Source organism: Mytilus edulis, chromosome 12, assembly GCF_963676685.1.
Source record: "Mytilus edulis chromosome 12, xbMytEdul2.2, whole genome shotgun sequence".
Lineage (NCBI taxonomy): Eukaryota > Metazoa > Mollusca > Bivalvia > Mytilida > Mytilidae > Mytilus > Mytilus edulis.
In genome coordinates this window covers 23,650,982-23,676,234 of record NC_092355.1, presented here as the reverse complement: position 1 = coordinate 23,676,234, position 25,253 = coordinate 23,650,982, and the positions used below count along the sequence as shown (strand labels likewise).

The window sequence follows — 25,253 nt, the reverse complement described above, 5'->3', positions numbered from 1 at the left end:
GACAGTGACACAACAGTGACACCACAGTAACACGCGCATCCCATGACATGAAAACCTGTAAAATAGCCCCAAAAAACTCACGATTGTCGTACGATTATCGCACGACTGTCATAGGACCGACTTGCGACAAACCCACGACTGTACAATTACAATTCTTCTTTTCTGTCGTGTACCCATCGTGGAACCATCGTGGATATGTCGTAGCTGATGTGACCACTCGAAATATTTTTTTGACATTTTGCACGACAGTGCTACGACAACTATTTTATAGATCTTCCACGACAAAATATCGAACGATCTGTTGTGACCGGGGCTTTACTGACGGTAAGTGTATTATTATGACAGTTTTGACCGTTATGTTTTGCCGTGTGGTATTGACGTCTCCTCACAATTCATTGTTTTATCTTTAGCAAACCCTCTCAAACTCCTTATGTGCACAGAAAACTACATCATTATACACGTCAATGTGTTTACATCAACAGTTACTGTATATCAAACTAAAATAAAAGGCAACAGTATAATACCGCTGATCAGTAGTCATAAATCAATTAATAGTAAAACAACATGAACAACGTACCTTCAATCTCTCTACCTGTCTGTCCATAAGTCCGTCCTTTCGTAAAAACCTAATTTAGTTGACATTCTTGAATCTGCATCCTTCAATGAATTTTAAACATGGCAATATTTTTCACAACGCGAGATGTAATGTTTGTATTTACTTGCCATAATAAGCTTTCCAAGTTCAAAATTTTCTAACTGCTTTTCCTAATATATTATAACTTAAGCCAAAAACATTTCAAAGATAGGAATATAGAAAAAATGTAAACAGTATTTAATTAAAAATATTCCCGTGTCCAAAGGTAGCAGAACCTAGATGATTAAATTTCAAATGCATTTTATGATTCAAAAAGTTATAAACTTTCTGGATTTTGATATTCATTCTTTTTCATTCCTGCAGAAGGTGGAAAAATAAACTAGGCTTGGAAAACATTTGAGAAGCTCCCCTCATATAATCAATGTTGTGAACAGTATTGCTTTAAAGGGACAAAAGATGGACAACAGACACTTGTAAACACTGTGTAACTGCCATATTAAATAAAACTCGTGTGCTTGTTTGTTTTGCTATCTTTTGCAGACTCGAAAAAAATGCACATCAAAATCCACATAAGTAGTTAATTTTCAGAAACATAGACTTCATATAAATTGTATTTGTCTCCATGCCTTCACACTTGTCTAGATGCATCAGTTTGTCTGTACTCACAGTAGATATTTTAAATTCCTTCAGATAAACCATAAGCGAAAATAAATCTTGATCACACACTCAAACCGAGGAAAATGCATCAACTATTAGAGGAAAACAATGGTACAACAGAAACATTATACTGCAAATAAAACAATCAATCACAATACATAAAAACGAAGTGTTTGATAAAAACTGATATAGGACACTCAGGACATAAATAATATAATGTTACGTAAAAACATGAAAACCAAGGAATAACAACGGACATCTCCCATGAAATAACGGCAACACACAAGGACACAAAACACGAAACATAAACTGTGCGTCACACGGATTTATCACCGCCACAAAAAGTGTCGTAATTTTTGTGACGTTTATTAAATTTCTGAAAAAATAATAGATTAGGTTTATTGTAGACATGTTCAAGAATATAGAGTTAGGATGTTTTTATCGTAAATTGTATTATTACAAATCAGGCAGTTAGTTGTGTTTTATATATTTAATGTTTTGATTTAGTAATACCTCAATTTTGAACATTTCATTACAATATTGGCCACTCAAACTTGTCGTTAAAAAATAATGTTCTATTAACAAAGCAATACAGATCAGATCCGAATAATATTTCTGGATTGTGGTTGTTGTATGAATAGTATTGCATAGGACAAAACAGAATGAAATTAACCCACTTCCGTCCCGCTTAAACAGATTTTTATACAAAAAAACGTCCAAAATGTAAACTTAAAGATCAATTAAAATGGGTTATAGAAAGAAAACAGACTACACTCAGAAAACATTTCAAATAAACGTTGAGAGTAAGCAACGTATTTGTATTTTTTTAATTAAAAACATTCATCTGTTTACTAGTTGTGAAGACGAGAGAACCTGTTACCCAACTGGAGGATCATTTGAACTGAAAAAGAAAACAGAAATACAAGTTACAATGAATATATCAATGTTCAAAAGAAAATAATGCTTTATGAATAATGCCCTTTAAAAAACTTATTTATTTAATTTCAGCAGGAATGCACTTGTATAGCGATTTTTTTTTTTATCACATGCTTAAATTCTTGATCACTATCATCCTTCACTCAAAATTAAATGTCTTGATTTTATGTATTTATCATTATAGTTTGCACTTCTTAAAACTATTTGGATCGTTTGATGACTATTTCGAGTTGTCTTTGTGTCGCTTACTCATTTCCAACCATTCATTTTCTGTATATAAAGAAATTTGTGTTATTCGTTTTTACTTACGCAAGCTCACAGATGAACTGAATAGCATGATAACAAGCATAGTCATTCCATTGTCCGTTGTAGCCTTTCTGTGTCATTAAACAATCTTCGTTGTTCTCAAAATTTGAAGGTTCGTGTGGAAGCCAGGCCGTAAAATCAAATAGCTCTTTACTTGATGCCCATATCCATCTTCCCTCTGTATCATGATCTGTACCATCGAACCAGTATGAACCTTTCCAAATAAAAATGAACTATGTGGTAATTCTGTGATACAGTTAGTCAAAGTAAACTTTCTGATACTGAAAGTATGCAAACATCGTGTCCGCTGGATCTTTTTTATTTTACTTATTTAACGAGATTAACGACCGTTATGGAAAACCTGTTTTACGAATAATAGTAGATATGTTCCTAATGTGGTAACTACAATCATGTTCCCTCTTTGGGACAGTGATACTCCGTTAGGCTAATTACCGGGGTTGTACCAACATGAACCCGTCAAGAGCACCTGAGATCATTTCCAGCTTTGAATGGCTTCGTGTTCTGTTGATTTTATCAACCTTGGCAATGTCAGCTTATACATCGTCGGGTTTCAAATGTTTGGATTTTAGCGTTCCTGATAAAGGTAAAAAAAATAAGCGCTTTGGACGCAATAAATTATTAAACGTGTTGTTTTCCATTTTTTATTTCTTAATGAAGGACAATTACTAACAAAGGAAAGAGATAAAAACAGTAAAAAAAAAACTCAACGTAAATATAATGTATATATTACTAATAGTTATCATAGGTACCAGGATTATAATTTAAGGGGGTTCACGGGTCTAAATCATTTATATAGGATTTCTCTATATTTTTTCTATAAATGAACTTTATCTTATAGTTAATAGAAAAATAAAATAAACAAATGGGGTCACCGTTCATTTGCGCTCACAATCTGCCTTCGAAAGAAGCATACATCTTTGTAAAAGTGTTTTTTTTTTCTGTTGGACTAATAGGAGAAATAAAGGTAATATCGAAATAAAAATAAGAAATTTATTACAGAAATCGCTCAAATTTTACAATGATTTAGTTTAAGTACAGCATATATCGAAATTATATTAAAAAATATAGGTCACCGATGAGTTAAAAGAGATATTTCAATTTTAAAGCCAAAAAATTGAATTTGTCCACCAAAGGGAGATAATTTCGAACTTTTTCAATGATATTTACACTTTAAAAGTCATATGGGGCCAACACGAATTAATTGTTTTGAATGTTTTTTGTACCATATGATAAAGTAACAACTACAAAAGGTAATAAATAAAATTTGTAATGAAAAACAAATGTTTAATTTTTTCTGAAATTTTTATACCCTCGAGCCTCCTTAATACGCCAGACGCGCGTTTGGTCTACATAAGATTCATCAGTGACGCTAAAAAAAAAAGAAGTTGCAAAGCCAAACAAGTACAAAGTTGAAAAGCATAGAGGGCCCAAAATTCTACAAAAGTTATGCCAAATACGGCTAAGGGAATCTATTTCCTGGGATAAGATAATCTTTAGTTTTTGGAAGAATTCAAAGTTTTGTAACAGAATGTTTTTTAAATAACCTAATAATTGATATTCATGTCAACACCGAAGTGATGACTACTGGGCTGGTGTACCCTCCGAAACGTCCACCAACAGCTAAATCATTAACTAATCATTATAAGTACATTATAATACTTACCACCAACTTTAGCTACTTCTTCAGCAATAAAACCATTCTCCTGTGATGTATCTACACTGACTAATTTTGCTGAGCGTCCCTTACAATCGGTCTGAGGAATATAAATAAAAACCATTAAAAAGTAGCTAGCTAAACCTCTCCCTTGTAGGACAGTCGCATCAAATTCCATCATATTTTCAACAATGCGTGAACAAAACAAACAGACACAAAAGGCAAAAATGTCAAAAATAAGGGTACAGCAGTCAACATTGTGTTATCATCTTATTCACTATAAAAACAACAAATGTAACGAAGAAGCACAAAAAAGGCATACATCAAATTAAACATCCTCATTTTACTTATATTATACGATTGTTTTTATCTATGTAAAATCGACCCATAAAGGATGGAAGGTTTTAAGTACTGGTGTAAAATTGCGCGTTTGAAATTCGCACAGGTAGACATAAAATAATTTTGTCGTTCAAAGTATGACGGGATACATAAATACAGAGTCACGTAATGTAGATATAACAAAAAAACGACTTAACAGTAAAAATAATAATAATAAATTAAATAATTGTGTGGTTAAAAGTATGACGGGATACATAAGTACAGAGTCACGTAAAATGTATATCACTAAAATCAGACTTGACAGTAAAGGTAGTATTAATAAATAAAATAATTTTGTCATTCAAAGTATGACAAGATACATAAGTAAAAGTATTATTAATTAATAAAATAATTTTGTCGTTCAATGTATGATGTATTCTGTAGAAGCACAGAGTCACGTCAAATGGATATCTGAAAAAACAGACTCAACAGTAAAAGTAATATTAATAAAGACAAATACAAGAATACTATAACACGTTATTAAGATGATAAACAACGTCAGTTATTATGTATATATGAAACCCCAACTTTAAATAAAGATTACTTTACTTTACTAGTACGCAAAATCTATACTTCAAAACCATCGTGTATTATTTGTGATGAAAGAAATAAGGAAAATGGTGAATTGAACCTGGTATTGTAGCGCTAAACCTCTCACTTGAACGACAGTCTCAATTAGTTCCATTACTAGTATATCCACATCAATGCGTGAATAAAAAGTCCCAAATAGGGGAACAACAACAAAACGAACCCCACCAAAAACTGTTGATTGCAGGTGCTCCGAAAGGGTAAGCAGATCCTGTTCCAAATGTGACACCTGTCGTGTTGCTTATGTTATTACAAACCTGGTAAAAAGTCTAATTCGATAGGTTACATTCACAAATGCATGTTGCTACTGTTTGAATGGTTTACATGTTTTTACAAGTTTTAATATGTAAGGATAAGACGCAAACATATTTTCCAAGATTTTGTCCAAGGCCTTGTCACTTTCACATGTAAAGAAACTAAAAATAGAAATGGGGAATATGTCAAAGAGACAACAACACAACTTAAGGGCAGAAAACAGCCGTAAGTTATCTTAACATTTCTAACTGCCTCACTGACGTTTGCAATAGCACTTTTTAGCTTACGGTTGGAACTACATGAATTGACATTTAAAGAAACAAATATGTTCCTTCTGTGGTAAAGTAATGATGATATTCCAAAACAGATATTATACATGTTTACCATAACTCATTATTCAAAGTATTGGTAAACAGTTCGTAGATTCTGGGGTAATATCTAACTTTATACAACTCTTTATTACCAAGCATTTAGGTCAGTATTATATGGAATCTAAGTATGACGATCGTTCAAATTTAATTAACATATTGAATCATGACAAATGACTCCATAAAGTGTGTCTGATATAATAGTATCTAAAACGTTTATATACGGAACGACTCGTCACTATAAAGCATCTAACAAAAAATTAAGTCATTTTGTCTTGTAGCACAAAAGGAAGTGTAACGGAAATATTTTTTGAACGAACATAATAATTTACTGATGGACAAGACGAATGCAATACAACAGTCAATACACATTTTTTTTCTCAATGATTTAAAAAGGTTAAAATATTTAGATATGGTACATAGTGTCTTACCGAAGCTTGTTGCCAATTTAGTGAGTTTGTGCTAAAATAGTAACACGAAGTTTTAAAATGTATCCACCCAGGTTGGCATGATCCTTCTACGTACGATGGTAGAATAACTAAACAGAAAGAAACATTGATATTACAGGAACATTTTGCTATCAGTACAAGAGTTTTTCAAAGAAATTTTGAATATATTAAGCCTAACAATTTTCTTAAGGGGGTCTTTGACAAAGTAACGATTCATCCCTTGTTAAAAAATTTAATAAAATGGCCCAAAAGAATATAGCACATTTTTATATACAAAAAAATCAAACATAGTGTTACTTACCTGCTAATAATAAAAGTTTTGTTAAGTCTAGGAACAACATGGCACTGTGTATTTGGTTATCAATACACCTTCAGAGATATGAAGATTACAACATTTTACCTTACATATATTACACAAGCGGTGAATAACCTATTATTAACCTATTATTCACCGCTGAATAACCTTTTGAGTTTCTAGATTTGTACCTGTGTTATCTCCCATGAAACTGGCATCACAGACGTAAATAAACAAAAAGGCAGCGTTCATGTCACACTGGATGCCAATCGAGAGACGAGGAAATCAGGCTTTGAACAGGAATCTAATGCCAGCAGCCGATGATATCTCTTATCAACGGTCCTTTTCAGGGCCACCGATATCTTTTTTGTACCTTCGATAAATTCTAGGACACAACTGTATTTCAACCGTCAGCTTGTGTTTGTAACTAAAGAATAAAGTACTAGTAAGTGTTCAAGACGCCCTTCCACTGTTAGTTTGGAATAATATTACAATTGTGGCCCCTTAGAATCGATGAATATCCAAAATTGTCAACCCTTTAAAGTGATTTCAATTCGGGCTTCGCCCTCAGTGAAATGACCTTCTCGTGTTGACAATTTTGGATATTCACCTTTTCAACGGACCATAATTGTATTTTTACAAAAGCTTATACACCTTATCACTATTTGTCCGCCATTACTAGACATCAGAGTAATTGTTGTATGACATCAATAGTTCTAGCGGGACAACGATAAGGTAATACACGGATCTTCCAAAATATAATTTGAATTCGAAATTACGAATTTAAAACGTCATCCCAAATTACATAGTTTGTTATAACAGACTAAACCTGTTATAACGAATTGGTTGAAATCGTTATTTATAACAGATGTTGTAATTCGTAATTACGAACTAAATTATATCTAATATCATCTTTAGTATAGAGGCCAGATGTAAATCTGTGTATGTAGGCGATAAAATACCTCCCATGGGAGCGCTTATTATTTGTTTAAAGTTGTGTCCATTAAATTCAAATTCGTTGTTTTCTAGTTGATTGGTCTGTTAGATTTTCTTTTCTTGTTTTTCGAATTCGATAAACTATTTTGGCGAAATTACGTCTGTTGCCTCAGTGTAAAATATATTCATGGGCGCGACACACAAAATGAAATCGCCATTTTAGAATACTTTAAATAGAAAATAATGAATGAAAATGTATCTTTTACGAATTGTGAGTATTAAACAAATCGCTAGGCGATGGGGCACTTAGTCTAGCCCTTGTTCGTCAGTCCTGTCCGTCCGTCGTATATGTTCCCAAATAGGTGTCCGTTTTCTAACTTAAGTTTGCCTCAACCGAATATCAAAAAAAAAAAATACACTGCGCTTATTACCAAAAAAAACAGATCAAATTTGAACATTAATGATGCCACTTTTACCGTTCCTGACCGGTTATGCCCATTTATAAACGTTCAAAGTGTTGAATTTCATTGTCGTTTCCGTTCTGTACAATTTCTTTGTCTCAACTTAATGTTATTAAACTACTACACACTGTTTATAAGCCCGAAACACAGATCAAGTTTGAAATTGGGTGGTATCTCCTTTACCGTTTTGTGTACAACAGAATGAACGAAAAACAGATTTGAAAGACAAAGACAACCGACAACCATTATAGATTATATGAGTTCATGACTTGGCGGGTAAAACATGTTCATATCTGACAAAATTTATGCAAAATTGATAATGGAAATGGGGAATGTGTCAAACAGACAACAACACGACCAATGAGCAGAAAACAGCTGAAGGGCATCAATGGGTCTTCAATACTGACGGAGGACATTTCAGCGCATCGATAGGACATTTAAGCGAAAAAAATTAGACGTTTTAGCGTCAAAGTAGAACCCATTTTAGCGCCTGATTTTTAACCCATTTTAGCGAAAATTCAAATTGTCAAAGCCCATTTTAACGAAATATATTAAACCCTTTATAATATATAATAAATAAAAAAAACTTTAATAGAATCAAGACAGCACAATATAAAACATATGATGTCCATTAAATTACAACACTAAATGTCTAAAAGATTTAATCAAATGTTAAAAGTTCGTTCTAGCCGGGAATTTATGTCTTAGAGAACGTACGTAATGGTCTCCAGATATTCCCCCTGTACACTACTGTTGAATTGCATTAGTAACTATTCTTTCTCTTTACAGCAGATTTCATTGAGTGTGTATTCAAAGGTAATATCGTTGGTTAGCTTGCTTGTTAGCTGAACCGTGAAGTCATTGTTAGGTCAGGTAAACTATCCTCCTTTAAGAGTAGACTAGTCCGGCAGGTAACCAATCTATCTGTCTGTTGGACTAGGCTATTTCGAAAGAAGGGTAGTATACCTGACCTGATAATGAATTCACGGTTCAGCTAACAAGCAAGCTAACCAAAGATACTACCTTTGGCTACATACTCAATGAAATCTGCTGTAACTTGTCTAGATTTTGATGAACATTCGTCTACATTTCGTATTTTTGTATGTGTTGTTGTTTGCTACATGTATTTGATAATAGTATCAAGAAAAACGTAAATAGCTGGGTGACAACTATAACATTGCTCATTATAATGGTCATTGAACGACTCTGGATCATTATTTTTTGTCCCTTTAAAATACATTGAACTTCTGCCCAAAGCTTAGTATACTTCAACCAGGTAGGTTTTCGCTAAAATGGGCCATCAAAAATACAGGTGAACGGATTAATCCGGCGTATAAATGAACTCTCAGGTTGGCTCTCAAATGTTCCCTATTAGTTCAAAATTTTTCGCTTAAATGTCCTGCGCCCTTCAATACAGTGAGAAAATCACGCACCCGCAGGCGTACTTCAGCTGGCCCCTCAAAAAAAATATCACAGGCGCTTGGGTATATGGTACAGACAAAAAAAAAATATTTTCTTTTTTGTTGATTAAAATATTCAATTGTCTATATTTACAATATATATTCATCAGTTCTGTGCATGTCTCACCTAGTTTCGAGACTCAGAGAAAAATGTTTTTTTTACTATCCTTACTATTAAAGAAACAAAGAAACAAAAAAATGAATATTTGAATCAACTGAAAAAAATTAAAATAAAAATAAAAAACAACATATATCATATACCCAAGCACCTGTGAAAAGTATATACTTGTTCAGTGAAAATAGACGTCATACTAAACTCCGAAAAATATAAAAGAAAGATAGATATTAATGTAAACATGTATGCTATTTTTATACATGTAGTCAGCTTGGCTGCCCTCCAAAGTCAAGAACTCCAATTATAACAGTTTTAGAATGTCAGACAGTTTTGCAAGATAATGTGTACCTATTGTTATGAATTATAAACTAAGATTAAATCAAAAGATAAAATATAAGGTCATCAGCTGATCTTAGGTCTACATTGTACGTGAATATTACAATATAGGTCTGATGGAAATCTTAATAAAAGTATATTATGTAATTTTGGGAATCATTCTGAGTTGCAATTGTAAGTTTATAATTTATTCGTTCTATCACTTTTTACGCATGGAAATCGAACATTAAAGATTATAATCTCTCGTATAATATCATATCCCTGAACTTAATTAAGATTATGAAATGAAAGATCACAAGACAACGACCCAATGATTTATTATGAAAATAATTAGGGAATCGCAGCGTAATGTTGCTCTTCATTTTGAAAATTTGCTGGAAATCTTTCATGTAAAAAAAAAAACCCACCAACACACACACGTTAGGATACTTACTTTCTTACTGCCCTTGTACGCCATTGGTGTTGATGGCAGTAACGAAGACATTCCACTTTTAATATCGGTCGTTGGCCGTTTTCTGAAGTGTGCCCCATGTCTGTTGATGTTTGCTAGCCTGTTCTATGCGTTACGAGACAGAATGATATTATGATATCTTTTTTGTTATTTCGATATGCTTTTTTGCTTTGCAATTAGTCAATTAAAAAAAAATCGTGACATTAACTTATTTCGATTTTTTTTCATTAGAGACATCAAGGTGGCATGCATGTATATACATAACACCACTTCTTCTTCTTCTGTTAGTACTTTCCTTCTATTTAGGAACACCAAGAATTTTTTGTAATTCTGTAAACATATATACACTATATATAAACGAGTCTAAATTGAAAACTACGTTCAAACCTATGATTGCGTTGGATAAAAACCGCAATTTTTATACGTGTGCATGTAAAAAACATTTCGTTGTAGAAGTGTCAAATATAACACAAACAACATTGTCCAAAATACCAAAAAAAGTGAAAAAGTATATTTAAACAAAACGCATTTGACTAACAGGTCGAACAACTTATGTTCTATAACCTTGCTGACTGCCATTGGCGATTGCCAAATAAAATTGATCACAAGATGTAACAAAATGGATCTTAATACAAATTTAATACTAAACAGAAAACAATTAACTTGTGGCCATGATGTTATGCCACAAACATAAGGTGTCAATATTTTTTTGTACACCAGATCCGGCTTTCGACAATAAATGTCTCTTCAGTGATGTTAGGGGTCGAAACGGTATTTGGAAGGCCATATAAAATGTACCCTCATTTTTAGATAGACTCTTGAATTTAAATATATATATATACAGGGAGACAACTCGGTAACAGTAAGCTGAACGTTTTTCTCAGGTTTTATTGTTCAGAAAATTTAAGCTTCTGAATGATCAAAGTTCTTATTTGTCAAACGGCTATAAATCCATTTAAATTTTTCCGATAAAGTGTGTGGTTGCAGTATTTTCAATTTTTTATTTTTTTGTCAAAGTGTCAAATTTAATAGTTTCTCAAAGTTTTATGAAAGTCTAATAAATTTTAATCAAGATATTCGTTACCACCTTAAAAATACTTAAGATAATTTCACTCGATGCGATGTCGAAAAAACAGTATAACTTTGATTTCTAAAACTAGAGTGGCTACATAATCAATATTACAAAAATGTAACATGATTTTTACTTCAATACAGTACATCCAAAATCAGAGACAATTCAACACAATCTTTACAAAAACCGAGGCGAAGTCAGTTGATTCTGAAATAACAACAGTTCTTTCTCTATCCAAACTCCGTACAGCGATCGTTGCCGTTCCGGGACTTTTTTCCTTGAGTGAAGAGTAGAAGGCGGCTCGGAGCTGGAACTACCCGGGGGTTTGTTCTCTACTAACACCCACCGTATTCATAGACGCGACTATTTGTTTAATCAGACATGTACCTTTTTAGCCATTTTGTATTTTATACAAATCTACATGAACAAAACTTATATAAATGTCATGCGTCCAAGGCGCTTTTTTCTGGAATAACCTTCATCGGGAACGCTCATAGCCGAATTTTCGAAAGATAAGAATGTATAAGGACCGAAAACGTTAGGAGTTAAAAACCAAAAAGGACCTAAAAAATAATTATTTTTTATATTGCAGCGCCACCTGGATGTTTAGCACAGGAAAGTATTTGTAGAACAGGATGGGTTTACTTTGATTCGTCTTGTTATTTCTTTTATACTGCTCATCACGTGACCTGGAAACATGCCACGGTATCTATTACATCTAATTTGCATATCAACACTTTCTGTGTGTTTCTAATAAAATGGAAATAGTGTCAAAGAGACAACAACCAACCGTTAGAGCAGACAAACAGCCAAAAGCCACCAATTGGTCTTCAACACCGCCAGAAAATAAAATCCGGGAAGGGGCAGCAGGTCGCTCTTAGCAAAATATGTACAAGTTCAACGAAAATGGACGTCTCACCACATTCAAAAACACAAAAATGAACAAAAATAAAACACACAAAAAAAACATACAAGACTAACAAAGGCCAAAGGCTCCTGACTTAGGTCGCTGCAAAATTGCGGCTACTAGTTCAATGAAAACGGACGTCACACCAAACTAAAAAACTTTTTAAGAAAAGAAAAGAAAAACCCATACAAGACTCACATAGGTCAGAGGCTCCTGACTTGGGACAGGCGCAACAATGTTATATATGTATTAGGTGTAGGCTTTTTGTATCTGAGTGGCATCAGCCCAAAAGATATGAGATGTCTACATCTGATTTATATTTAAGCAATAAACAATTATTTTCTCTTTTCTCTTGATATTTAAATAGCAATATGTTTTGTAATGAATTGGGTGATAGTATTCTCAAGAGAATTGTTTTCTATTATTAATGTAGGGGGACTGTTATTGCCTACTAATGCTTACATCAACTTCATTTGCGCTTTGGTGAATAGTTATATCCTTTAAAAAACATACAGCAGGTATTATATATATATATATTTTATATGGTAAAATATTTTATCATGTGAATGTCACATGATTTGTACATTTTAGATGTTGTGTCAAACTCGAAATACCTATTTGGTTGCCATAGAAACCGCAGCAGAAAACAATTTTATACATGCACAGGTGAAAAGGCTTGGAGGTATAAATATATATATATATAAAATATGGAACGAGTCTAAATTGAAAACTACGTTCAAACCTATGATTGCGTTGGATAAAAACCGCAATTTTTATACGTGTGCATGTAAAAGAAATTTCGTTGTAGAAGGGTCTAAAAACAGCACAAACAACATTTTCCTAAAGACAAAAAAAAGTGAAAAGGTATATTTAAACAAAACGCATTTGACTAACAGGTCGAACAACTGATGATGTTCTTTAACCCTGATGACTGCCATTGGCGATATAAAATACGGAATACATATAACAGTTAAATGACGTTTTTTTGTGATTTAGAGATTATAAGAAAGCAAATTATAAAATATGGTCACCTTTATTTAAACATATCAATTATGCATACCCTCTTGAGCTTTAAATATGACATGCTATCGAGTTTATATGATAACAATATCATAATGAATTAAATGGACAACTTAGAATTATGATTTTTTTTCGTCATTGGTTCTCGATCTGTTATAAATTCTAAAAAAATCCAGAAGTTGATCAATATGAACCTAAAATAATACACAATAGCACAGACGGTTAACTGGGTGTAGGTATACAAATTTGGGATCTATAAGAATATTTTGAATAAGTGATGCTTCACTGTTTGGCAAATCTGGAGTCCTTGAATAGTAATGAACAAAAAGCCTTTAAGTGCATTGCTATACTTATGTTGTTGTTTACATTCAAGAATACTGTTTAAATGTTAAGATAGTATACTATACTAGAAGTAATGAAATCAACAAATGTTATCCAAACCATGCATATGGGTTTCATAATTGCGTTTTTAAAAACAGTGAAAAAAGTTGAATCTACAGACTTGTACCAAACACCTGGAATAAAATTAATTTGGCTCATTTAATTTTCATAAAATTTTGACAAAATATTAACTCTCAAAATTGACCCTTTAACAAAAATATATATAAAAAAATGAAAAATCTTGAACCAACCACTTTATCGGAAAATGTCATTGGATATGACTATACCAGTTTGACAAACACTAATTTTGATCATTGAGAAGCCATATGATTTTTACAGAGTTATCTTCCTGTAATAATTTGTACTACATTAATCTATCATGTATAAACCAATTGCAACTGGAATTTCAAAACAAACAATATTATAACAATCATGCAATCATATCCAGGCGATATACTTGTTGATGTCAATGATGATATATGCCCAAGATTTTCCAACACAATTCTTTTTTTCAGGTGGTTATTGGCTAGGCGGCTCAGACGAATTTGTAGAGGGACAATGGGAATGGGCGTCTATCGGACAACCGTTTCAGTACACAAACTGGTACCCGGGGGCTCCAGACAACCAGCTTCACCATCAGGATTGTCTTATGACGAAGGGCGACTTTCATAATGGATGGTGGGATGACGTAGATTGTAACCAGGTTGGAAAATTTATATGTGAGGAAAAGTAAGTAGATTACCTTCCGAAGCACGTGATATCGCCCCCAGTTTTAGTGGTGTTCGTGTTGGTCAGTCTTACGTTTTCTATGTTGTGTTCTTTTGTTTGTCTATTGGTCTTTTTCTTTTTTAGCCATGACGGTGTCTGGCTGTCTGTTTATTCTCGACATTTCAATGTCCCTCTTGTATCTTTCGCCCCTCTTATGTTAACATTTTTGTCTCTAATATGAAAAAATAAGCAAATATGTTAATATTGCTCATGAGACATTTATCCACCAGAGACCACAATGACGTAGGTTTAAGCAACTATAAGTCACTATGCAGTCTTTGACAATGCTCAAAAACTCATATAGTCAGCTTTAAAGGTCCTCGAGTCTTCACAAGACAAAATTGAATTTTAAGTGCATTCCATACCAGTTAATATATACAGTGTGCCAATCCAATTTTAAACATTTAATTTAAGCTGTGGAATGAATAAATAATAGTTCCCGGGAGACAGCAACCCAACACGTACATAAAAACATTATGTGTATTTATAAAACTCAACATGCTAGTTTTTACAATAAACAGGTTTCTGTATTAGATGGCAAGGTCGAAATCGACAGGTGTCGAAGAATAGTTATAAATAAAAATCAATAACAAAGATTCCAAACAATAAAACATTAAGATATTCCAAATAAAATTGAGAATGGAAATGGGGAATGTGCCAAAGAGACAACAACCCGACCATAGAAAAAAAACAACAGCAGAAGGTCACCAACAGGTCTTCAATGTAGCGAGAAATTCCTGCACCCGGAGGCGTCCTTCAGCTGGCCCCTAAACAAATATATACTAGTTCAGTGATAATGAACGCCATACTAATTTCCAAATTGTATACAAGAAACTAAAATTAAAATAGTACAAGACTAACAAAGGCCAGAGGCTCCTGACTTGGGACAGGCGCAAAAAATGCGGCGGGGTTAAACATGTTTGTGAGATCTCAACCCTCCCCCTATACCTCTAGCCAAGACAACTTTTGAATCAACCTAACCTTTGAGAGGAACATACACATTTACATGTATGTTGAGTATCGAAATTGTTATACATTTTATAAAGCATATTTGTCCTACTCATTCATCGTTTCCTTCTGAACCTCTTTAAAAAGTATTTTGACTAAATAAATAAAATAAAAACATTCATGTTTGTCATTTTTCAAAACGATTCATATGTATTTTCGATCATAAAACGTTAATACCATGGTCAAGTCAAGTTTTCTTGAAGAAAAGGAGCGGTTGTTTACGGTCTTTAATATAAGTGATATAGATACAATGGATAAGCGTTGATTCTTGAAAGAGTTTCATGGTTTAACTCCATTGAATGAATTGTCAATATATCTTTTTCTTTCAGTTTGAGAGGTCCTGTTATTGGATGATCATGGTAACAGGCAATTGGTTTATGTACATGTAACAACAAAAAAAACGGCATTACGCAATTAAATTCTTTAAATTATATTGAAGGTTTTGTTTTGTCAAATCTCGTGTCTCCAGAATAAAGGACTTCCTCATATATACTACATAAGACATATACATTGGCAATATATCAAGAACCGATTCTGTTAACATTTTGGATATAGTTTCTAAAACTGTTCGTAAAAATCGTTCTCATGGACGCAGAAAAAATCGCAATCAAAGAAAATTTCGGACCAACCATACAAATATTTCGGACCTAATTTCCATTTCAAAAAACAACGGCAGACATTATCTGTTAACCAAGCTTTGTTCTTTACCTATAAATAAATTAAATAAAATTTTAGAGGATTGCAACACAATTTCATATTACAGTCCTAAGTATGAAATTGTCCAAATTATAATGGCATATTGTTATTCTAAACTGTTTCCAAAAATTGATCGCCCTGAAGATCATAAAAAACATTTTATTAAAATAAAGTATGTCAATAAAGGTTTTGATTTTGTAAATATTGCCGGTATTTTTAACGACCATTCTGTTAAAGACCAAATTCCTGGATATTTTGATAATACTGAACTCCCTCTCATTTGTTATATTTACAAGAAATCTACCCGAAAATATGTGTTTAATTATAGCCAATTGTGTAAAGATGTAAATATCACTGAAAATACACCTATGTCGTGTAATTGCAGTAATTCAGAATACACCTATGGACCAATTTCCCATGTTATAACAGGAGACCTTAACATCGTTCGCGACCGAGAGTTAAAATCATTCCTCAGTAAAGGACCTAAATATCGTCCCCCGTCAACTATTAACTGGAATGAGTGTCGTAATATCATCAACGATTCACTCCGCGCCTACTGTTTGAAATGGGTAAAACGGGAAAAAGCTGACAAAAAATCTTTGGACTCTTTTTTTAATTCAGTAATGAAGATAGTTGATATTCGAATACAACATTTCAAAGAACATTTTACCCTCAACAAAAACTATAAAAACCCTATTTCGCGTATCAAAAATAAACTAACAGAACTAGCCAAGGAATTTGTTTTTGTCCCGGCTGATAAAGCTGCTAATAATATCATTATTGTTTGACGTAAATTTTATATAGAGGTTCTGCAAAAGGAAATCACGAATTCACCAACATTCCAACTGACTTCATTTTCAGAAAACGACATCTGTAACAAACATAAACTTTTAGCTACTTCTTTACAAGCAGAACCAAACACAATGAAAGTCCCAACTATGTACTGGCTTCCGAAGCTGCACAAAAAACCTTACAAATATAGATTTATTTCATCTTCCAGCCATTGTTCAACTACTAAATTGTCTGTTTTACTTACTAGTACACTTGGTACAATAAAAAACCTGATAATAAATTGTTCAAATAAGGCCTTTGAAAATAGTGGAATTAATTACTTTTGGAGTGTCAAAAACTCGTTGGAAGTACTTGATAAATTGCATGCATATACATGTATTGGTGATTTTGAATCTGTTCAAAGTTTTGATTTTTCTACCCTATATACCACTTTGCCTCATATTCTTATTAAGAAAAAATTCACATCCCTAATTAACTGGGCATTTAAAAAGTCGGAATGCGAGTACATATGTTCAAACTCTTTTAGATCATTTTTTAGTAGCAATAAACAAAAGAACTATGTCAATTGGACATGCTTTGATACTATTTATGCACTTGAATTTTTACTTGATAACATTTTTGTTCGCTTTGGAGATTCCGTATATCGTCAAGTTATTGGAATTCCAATGGGGACTAACTGTGCACCACTTATTGCGGACCTGTTTTTGTATTGTTATGAGTTACAATTTATGACTAAAATTAGCAAAGACCCATCAAAACAACATTTGATACAAAAATTTAACAATACTTTTAGATATTTGGATGATATATTGGCTCTAAATAATGACGACTTCAGTATGTATACTAAAGAAATTTATCCTGTAGAACTTACTTTAAATAAAGCTAATGATAACAATGACCACTGCCCTTTCCTCGATCTTGATATCTATATCATAAACGGGAAGCTTAATACAAAAATTTATGATAAAAGAGATGATTTTTCATTTCCTATTGTTAATTATCCATTTTTAGATGGTGACGTTCCCTTGTCACCATCTTATGGTGTTTATATATCTCAACTTGTACGATTCGCTCGTGTATGTAACAATGTATTAGATTTTAGCGAGAGAAATTTATGTATTACTGAAAAATTATTACACCAGGGTTTTCGATATCACAAACTGGTCAAAACATTTACTAAATTTTATCACCGGTATAAGGAAATAATTCGTAAATATAACTCAACATGCAGACATCTTATACGTTCAGGTATTTCACATCCAAAATTTTATGGAAATATTCTTTATAAAGCACAAAAATGTCAGTATTCTCCTCAGAAACTAACAAAACCTTTAAATAGACTTATTAAAAGGGGATATAGTTACGATACTGTTGTCAGGTCATTAAAGATTGCATATTTTGGCTTTAACATTGATTCACTGATAGGGTCTTTGCATCGGAACTAAACACATTTATTTCTAAAAAAACAGTTGTTGGCATGACACGGGTTATGTTCTTCTCATATATTTTATGATAGTATGATACTAAACCCCTAACGGGAGGGATTGTACCTGATATTCATATGATGAAGACATAATCTTTCAATCAGTTTAATTGAGGTCTGGAGCTGGCATGTCAGTTAACTGCTAGTAGTCTGTTGTTATTTATATATTATTGTCATTTTATTTATTTTCTTTTGTTACATCTTTTGACATCAGACTCGGACTTCTCTTGAACTGAATTTTAATGTGCGTATTGTTATTCTTTTACTTTTCTACATTGGCTAGAGGTATAGGGGGAGGGTTGAGATCTCATAAACATGTTTAACCCCGCCGCAATTTTGCGCCTGTCCCAAGTCAGGAGCCTCTGGCCTTTGTTAGTCTTGTATGATTTTAAATTTTAGTTTCTTGTGTATAATTCGGAGTTTAGTATGACGTCCATTATCACTGTACTATTATGCATATTTTAGGGGCCAGCTGAAGGACACCTACGGGTGCGGGAATTCTCGCTACATTGAAGACCCATTGGTTGCCTTCGGCTGTTGTTTGCTCTATGGTCGGGTGGTTGTCGCTTTGACATATTCACCATTTCCTTTCTCAATTTTACATGTAGAAGTTGAACACAAGTAGGGGACAGAAGGCTTCAACAATCATTTTCTTTGGACAAATACATATTCTTATTCAGGGACCTGATGAAGCCAGCTGCCTCCGTGTCACATACCGTAATATTGACATATCTTAACCGGATACGATCTGGACTTTATTGTTATGTATTATGACACTCTCCTGTATAGGTGGCACGGTAGTATTTCCTGGCCCATAAGTGGTGAAAATTCTAAAAAGGCTATATCATTATGATAGCCTTTTTAGAATTTTCACCACTTTCTAACACTGCAAAAAAATCGACATTCACAGTTACTGAAGTACTTACATTTTACTATTCAGAAATGAATTTGAATATGTATCATGACCGTTTACTTTTTTTGCTATTTTTAAAAACCTGAGGCCGCTAGTACTTTTATGTCTTTTACGGTGCAGTGAATACAAAATTAAAAAAAATTCTCAAAAATTCATTTTCATCTGTATGTAAAATTATTTCATATTTTTCTACACCTGATTCATCCCTCAGTTTTGGAAAGTATGTTCAGTTGATACTGTATTTTTTGTCCAATCACACTGTTTATATACATTAACCTAAGTAGGGTACACAAGAGAGCAACCTAAATTCTGGAATGCAAATACTACAGAAGGTTAATGAATATAGTTTGTTATTGTCAACATATCAGACGTCTTCGTACTTATTGAACATGCATGGTGTCATATATTGAACATGGTGTCAGACTGAACCATCGCCCATCATAATGAAAATAAGCCATCCGTAGATCCATCCATCATGAATGCACTATCAGGATCTCATTCTAAAATGGACTGGGAAGCGACAGATCTAGACCTAGTGACCGCTTGGAAATCTTTTCAACAACATACAGAATTTTGGTTCGCGAGACCTCTAGCTAAAACTGCTGAAGCACAAAAATGTAACTATCTATAAATGATATGGATAGGCAACAAAGGTAGGGACATATACTCAACCTGGGTTCTCTCGGAAGATGACAAAAAGAAACTCGAAGTGCACTATCAGAACTTTTAAAAACACGTCCGCCCTAAATCAATCAAGATATATTCACGATACAAATTTTTAAGCCGTGTACAAAAAGAAATTGACACTTTCGGAGAATATCTCACTGACCTCAAAATATTGGTTAAAGATTGTGGATATGCGACGCCGGAGGAACTAAAGACCACAAAGTTCTGGAGAAATGTAGTACTGAAGGGTCCGAACTCTCGTTAGAAAAGGCTATAAATTTCGCTAGAACTCATGAACTTTATAAGTCTCAACTTAAAACTATGGAAAGCGAAGATAAAACAATTAAAATGTTTAACAAACAAGGATCAAGATCATCAGGTAAAAAGTATGGCAAGCAATACACACCACATAGGGGACCACCTCAGAATAACATGGGGCAATCACCCAATTTCGCAAACAAATGTAAAAACTGTGGAGGTAAACATGAGCGTAGAAAATGTCCTTCATTTGGGAAACAGTGCAACAAATGCCATAAATACAACCACTTTGCATCAGTCTATCTGTCATCAAACAAATCATCAAAGAAAATGCACACTTTAGACATATGCAATGAATCTGATGATGATGAACTTTTTGTAGCTACAATTGATGATCAACAATTGAATACCGATGAATGGACCGAAACAATCAACGTCAACGACGTACCAATTACATTTCAGCTAGACACAGATGCAAAGTGCAACGTACTTTCCCTAAACAAACTGAAAACCATTTGTTCGCATCCTATCATCAAAATACAAGTATCGCCACCACCGTTCATACTCAGGACACATCATTGACACTGTTGGAGTAATCAATCTTAGGTGAAATTTCACATTGTAGACCGTAATGTACAATCTGTCATAGATGCCAAAACGTGCGAAGCGATGAAACTCCTAAAGCGCATACATTCAATCACTAACACAAGCGATCCGCAAGAAACGACAAAACCATTTTTACCAGAAAATATGGAACAACAATATGGAGATTTATTCACAGGCCTAGGATGTCTACCAGTAACACATAAGATACGTATCAAGAAAACTGTAGCACCAGTTGTACACGCACCGCGTAAGATACCCATAGCTATCAAAGACAAGATCAAAGCTGAATTTGATCGTATGGAGGACATTGTTTTAATCTTCAAACAGCAAGAACCTACACAATGGGTCAACTCAATGGTTACTGTCATTAAACCAAACGGCAAAATGCGAATATGCATTGGTTCACGGGATCTGAACAAGGTAATTTAACGTGAACATTATCCGTTAAAAACCGTAGAAGAAGTTATCTCGCAAAAACCAAACGCTAAAGTCTTTAGTAAGTAGGATGCTATCAGTGGATTTTGGCATATTCAACTAGAAGAACCGAGCTCAAAGATATGCACATTTAATACACCATTTGGACGTTATAGATTTGATCGCCTTTTTTTAAAACTTTTTTGGATTCGAGCGTCACTGATGAGTCTTTTGTAGACGAAACGGGCGTCTGGCGTATATATAAAATTTAGTCCTGGTATCTATGATGAGTTTATTTACCTTTTGGAATAAATTCAGCATAGGAAGTATTCCAGAAAATTGTGTATTAAATGGTATCTGACATAGAAGGAGCAGAAGCGATTATCGACGACATTCTTATTTGGGGATCAGACCACAAAGAACATGATATGCGTCTTAAACAGGTTCTAGACAGAGCGCGAGAATACAACTTGAAACTCAGTGCCGGAAAATGCGAAATCAGCAAACCGGAAGTAACATACGTTGGACACCGTCTAACATGTGAAGGCGTGAAACCAGACCCAGAAAAAATCCGTGCAGTCAATAAATGTCAAAACCGCAGTGCGTCATGAATCTGAAAACCTTCATAGGTTTTATTCAGTATCTTGGTAAGTTTATGCCAAATATGTCAACAGTCAGTGAACCGTTAAGAACACTCTTAGAGAAAAACACAGTATGGCACTGGGAAGAAAAACAAGAAACTAGGTTTCAGAAGTTGAAAGAAATGGCAACAAATGCACCACTGCTTCAATACTACAATCCGAACAAACCGCTTACACTCAGTGTTGATGCTAGTTCAAAAGGACTTGGAGCTGTACTGATACAAAAATCAGAAACTAGTTGCGTATGCCTCACGTGCTCTTACTCAAACACAGCTACGATATCCGCAGATCGAGAAAGAAACTCTTGCAATTGTTTATGGATGTAATACATTCCATGAGTATGTATATGGTCGCCGAGTTCAAATTGATACAGATCATAAACCGCTCCCATCAATCTTCCTGAAACCGCTTCACCAAACACCGCCTAGATTACAGTGACTTTTAATAGCATTACAAAAGTATGGTCTTACAGTTGACTATTAACCAGGCAAAGAGATGATTTTAGCAGATCATCTCAGTAGATCGTTCCTAAAAGAAACAAAGGAAGTATTAGTACCTGATTTACACGTGAATGACATTCATTTGATATCATAATTGCCAATTGCACCAGAAATGTATGCTAGAACGAAACTGCAAATGATGAACACCTTCAGGAATTACAAGATGTCATATTTAATGGATGGTCAAATAAAAAATATGAACTGTTACACTCTTTGAGGCCATATAGGACTTACCGTGATGAACTTTCAGTCATCGATGGACAATTGTACAAGTCAAACAAAGCTATTGTACCAAAAGCGCTACAAAATGAAATGTTGGACAAAATACACAAATCGCATCTTGGAATTGGAAAGTTCAAAAGCCGTGCACGTGATGTACTATTCTGGATCGGCATTGGACAAGACATCGAGAACAAAGTTAAAGCATGTGGACTTTGCGCTCAATATCAGTCTCTCAACGCAAAAGAACCGATGTTAATGCCGGAAATACCTGAGAGACCATGGTCAAAAGTAGCTACCTAAAAAACAACATTATCTATTAGTAGTAGACTACTACTCAAAGTGGCCAGAAGTTATGAAACAAGACAATGAAACTAGCAAAAACACCATTGACTATTTAGGGACTAATGTCAAGATTTTGATATATTGACGAATTAGTGTCTGACAATGGTCCTCAGTTTAGAATTCACAAGATTTGCTACCGAATATGGATTTAAACATACCACGAGCAGCCCACACTATGCTCAGTCGAATGGACAAGCAGAAAGAAGTGTTCAAACCATCAAGAAGCTAATTATGAAATCCAAGGATCCGCACAAAGCTCTTTTAGACTACCGTAACACACCGTTGGAAATTGATATTTCACCACCACAATTGTTCCTAAATCGGAGATTAAAACATCACTTCCTACTTCATTGATACCACAAAACGTCAACAACAGTAAAATTATACTAAAACCAACTATGATAAACGTTGTGGACCTGAATTAAAACAGCTAAAACAAGGATACTCTATTGTAATGTACACAGATGGAAAATGGAAAGCAGGAAAAATAATTCAAAAACACCACACTCCTCGCTCGCTCCTATGTAGTAAAAACATCAGATGACAGGCGTTACAGAAGAAACCGTAGGCATATAAGACCAACAGCTTACAATGAAAACACAGTTGAAAAAGAACATTCTAAGAACAATCACAATACATCCGTCTGTAAAACTTCAACTGTCTGTAACACTTCACAAACATTAGACCGCAGTGAAATCGTAGCGTCCGAGGAAAAGGAACGTATTGAACCATCTAAGTCACCTGTGACAAGATCTGGAAGAACAGTCAAACAGCCAACCAAATTAAATGACTATGTAAAATACTTTTGTTGAACTATCAAGTAGATTTTAGAAAGCATTTAGCTAGTTTTAGTTAGTTGTCAGAAAAGACAATATATAGACTTTAAGTTAAATTGGAAAAGAGACATGAATCTAGTCAGTATTAATTTCTAGTCAAAACCAATGCAGTATAAATTTCTAGTCAAAATCTTTCAGTATTAATTTTAACTGGGTAATACTCAAATTCATTTATTCATTAAATTATTTCATTTTCATTTCATCTTTTAGAAAAAGGGGGATGTCACATACTGTAATATTGACATATCTTGACCGGATACGATCCGGACTTTTTTGTTATGTATTATGACACTCTCCTGTATAGAAGGTTAATAAATATAGTTTGTTATTGTCAACATGTCTTCGTACTTATTGAACATGGTGTCAGATATTGAACCTCCGTAGCCGGAATTTTCTCGCTGCGTTGAAGACCCATTCGTGTCCTCCGGATTTTTTATGCTCATTGGTCGGGAAGTTGACTATTTGACACAATTATCATTTCCATTGACATTAAACGTGATATAAAAGGGCCTCGATGGCTTAGGCGAACTACTGTGTATCTAGCCTGTTAACACTGAGGTTGTGAGTTCGAATTCGGCACGTGACCGATTCGTTTGACTCCAAACTTAATTGACTAAATTTCGGAGGTCAATGCGGGCGTTTCAGCTTTCGTCAACAACAAATCCGTACCGCCTTGTAAAACCAAAGCAAAGAAAAGGCGTCAGGAACGCTCAAAGCCGAAATTTGAAAGTCAAATGTATAAAAACTGAAACAATTGAAGAGCTTTATATCCAAAATACGATCTTAAAAAAAAATTGCCAAATCCATCTAAGCATTAAAAAGAAGATGTGGTATGATTACCAATGAGACAACTCGATCTCTACAAGAAAAAAATGACACACAAATTAACAACTATAAGTCACCGTACGGCCTTCAACAACGAACAAAGCCCATACCGCATATAAAAGGCCCCGAAATGACAATGTAAAACAATTCAAACGAGAAAACTAATGACCTTATTTATGCACAAAAAATAAACGGAAAACAAAGATGTACATTGTAACACATAAACGAACGACAACCACTGAATTACAGGCTCCTGACTTGGGACAGGCACATACATAAATAATGTGTAGGGCTGAACATTTTAGCGGGACCCCAACCCTCCCCTAACCTGGGACAGCGGTACATGTATAACAGTAGTCAACTTTGCTTAAGGGAGTTAAGACCTTAGTTTCTAATAATTTTAAAATTTATCAACAGATAATTTCAAAAAGGTTTGTAACAAATCATGTCAGTACCGAAGTACTGACTACTAAGCTGATGATATCCTTGGGAACTGATAGACCACCAGCAGAGGTACATGTATCACTAGAAGGGCCTAAATGGTAATTATTGCCTGCCTACGTAACCTACGTCCAGCCAGTCGCGTGGTGAACCCAATGACATATTGAAACAGATATTACAACAATATGAAACGGATATTAC

General features: G+C 33.9%; 2 protein-coding genes across 2 annotated transcripts; one reads left to right on the top strand and one right to left on the bottom strand.

Annotated features, from left to right (window-relative positions):
* Nucleotides 1-2,032: 2,032 nt before the first annotated feature.
* On the bottom strand, nt 2,033-6,645 carry LOC139498080 (perlucin-like protein). The gene is made up of 5 exons (XM_071286404.1): nt 6,509-6,645; nt 6,190-6,296; nt 4,179-4,269; nt 2,498-2,708; nt 2,033-2,153 (listed from the first exon to the last, which is right to left on the bottom strand). Exons 1-5 carry the CDS (start codon nt 6,546-6,548, stop codon nt 2,129-2,131), a joined length of 474 nt encoding a protein of 157 aa, XP_071142505.1. The 5' UTR covers nt 6,549-6,645; the 3' UTR covers nt 2,033-2,128.
* A 3,217-nt stretch (nt 6,646-9,862) lies between these two features.
* LOC139498079 (perlucin-like) lies at nt 9,863-15,850 on the top strand. The gene is made up of 5 exons (XM_071286403.1): nt 9,863-9,984; nt 11,926-12,038; nt 12,832-12,922; nt 14,157-14,370; nt 15,747-15,850. Exons 1-5 carry the CDS (start codon nt 9,927-9,929, stop codon nt 15,769-15,771), a joined length of 501 nt encoding a protein of 166 aa, XP_071142504.1. The 5' UTR covers nt 9,863-9,926; the 3' UTR covers nt 15,772-15,850.
* Nucleotides 15,851-25,253: the final 9,403 nt, after the last annotated feature.

Coding starts and splice junctions, on each gene's coding strand:
- LOC139498080 (XM_071286404.1), bottom strand. CDS start 6,548: ATGTTGTTCCTAGACTTAACAAAACTTTTATTATTAGCAG. Junction 6,297..6,508: donor AAAACTTTTATTATTAGCAG/GTAAGTAACACT, acceptor CTTTCTGTTTAG/TTATTCTACCATCGTACGTA. Junction 2,709..4,178: donor AGAAGTAGCTAAAGTTGGTG/GTAAGTATTATA, acceptor TTATTTGGAAAG/GTTCATACTGGTTCGATGGT.
- LOC139498079 (XM_071286403.1), top strand. CDS start 9,927: ATGGAAATCTTAATAAAAGTATATTATGTAATTTTGGGAATCATTCTG. Junction 12,923..14,156: donor ACAGGTGAAAAGGCTTGGAG/GTATAAATATAT, acceptor TCTTTTTTTCAG/GTGGTTATTGGCTAGGCGGC. Junction 14,371..15,746: donor AAATTTATATGTGAGGAAAA/GTAAGTAGATTA, acceptor TTTTTCTTTCAG/TTTGAGAGGTCCTGTTATTG.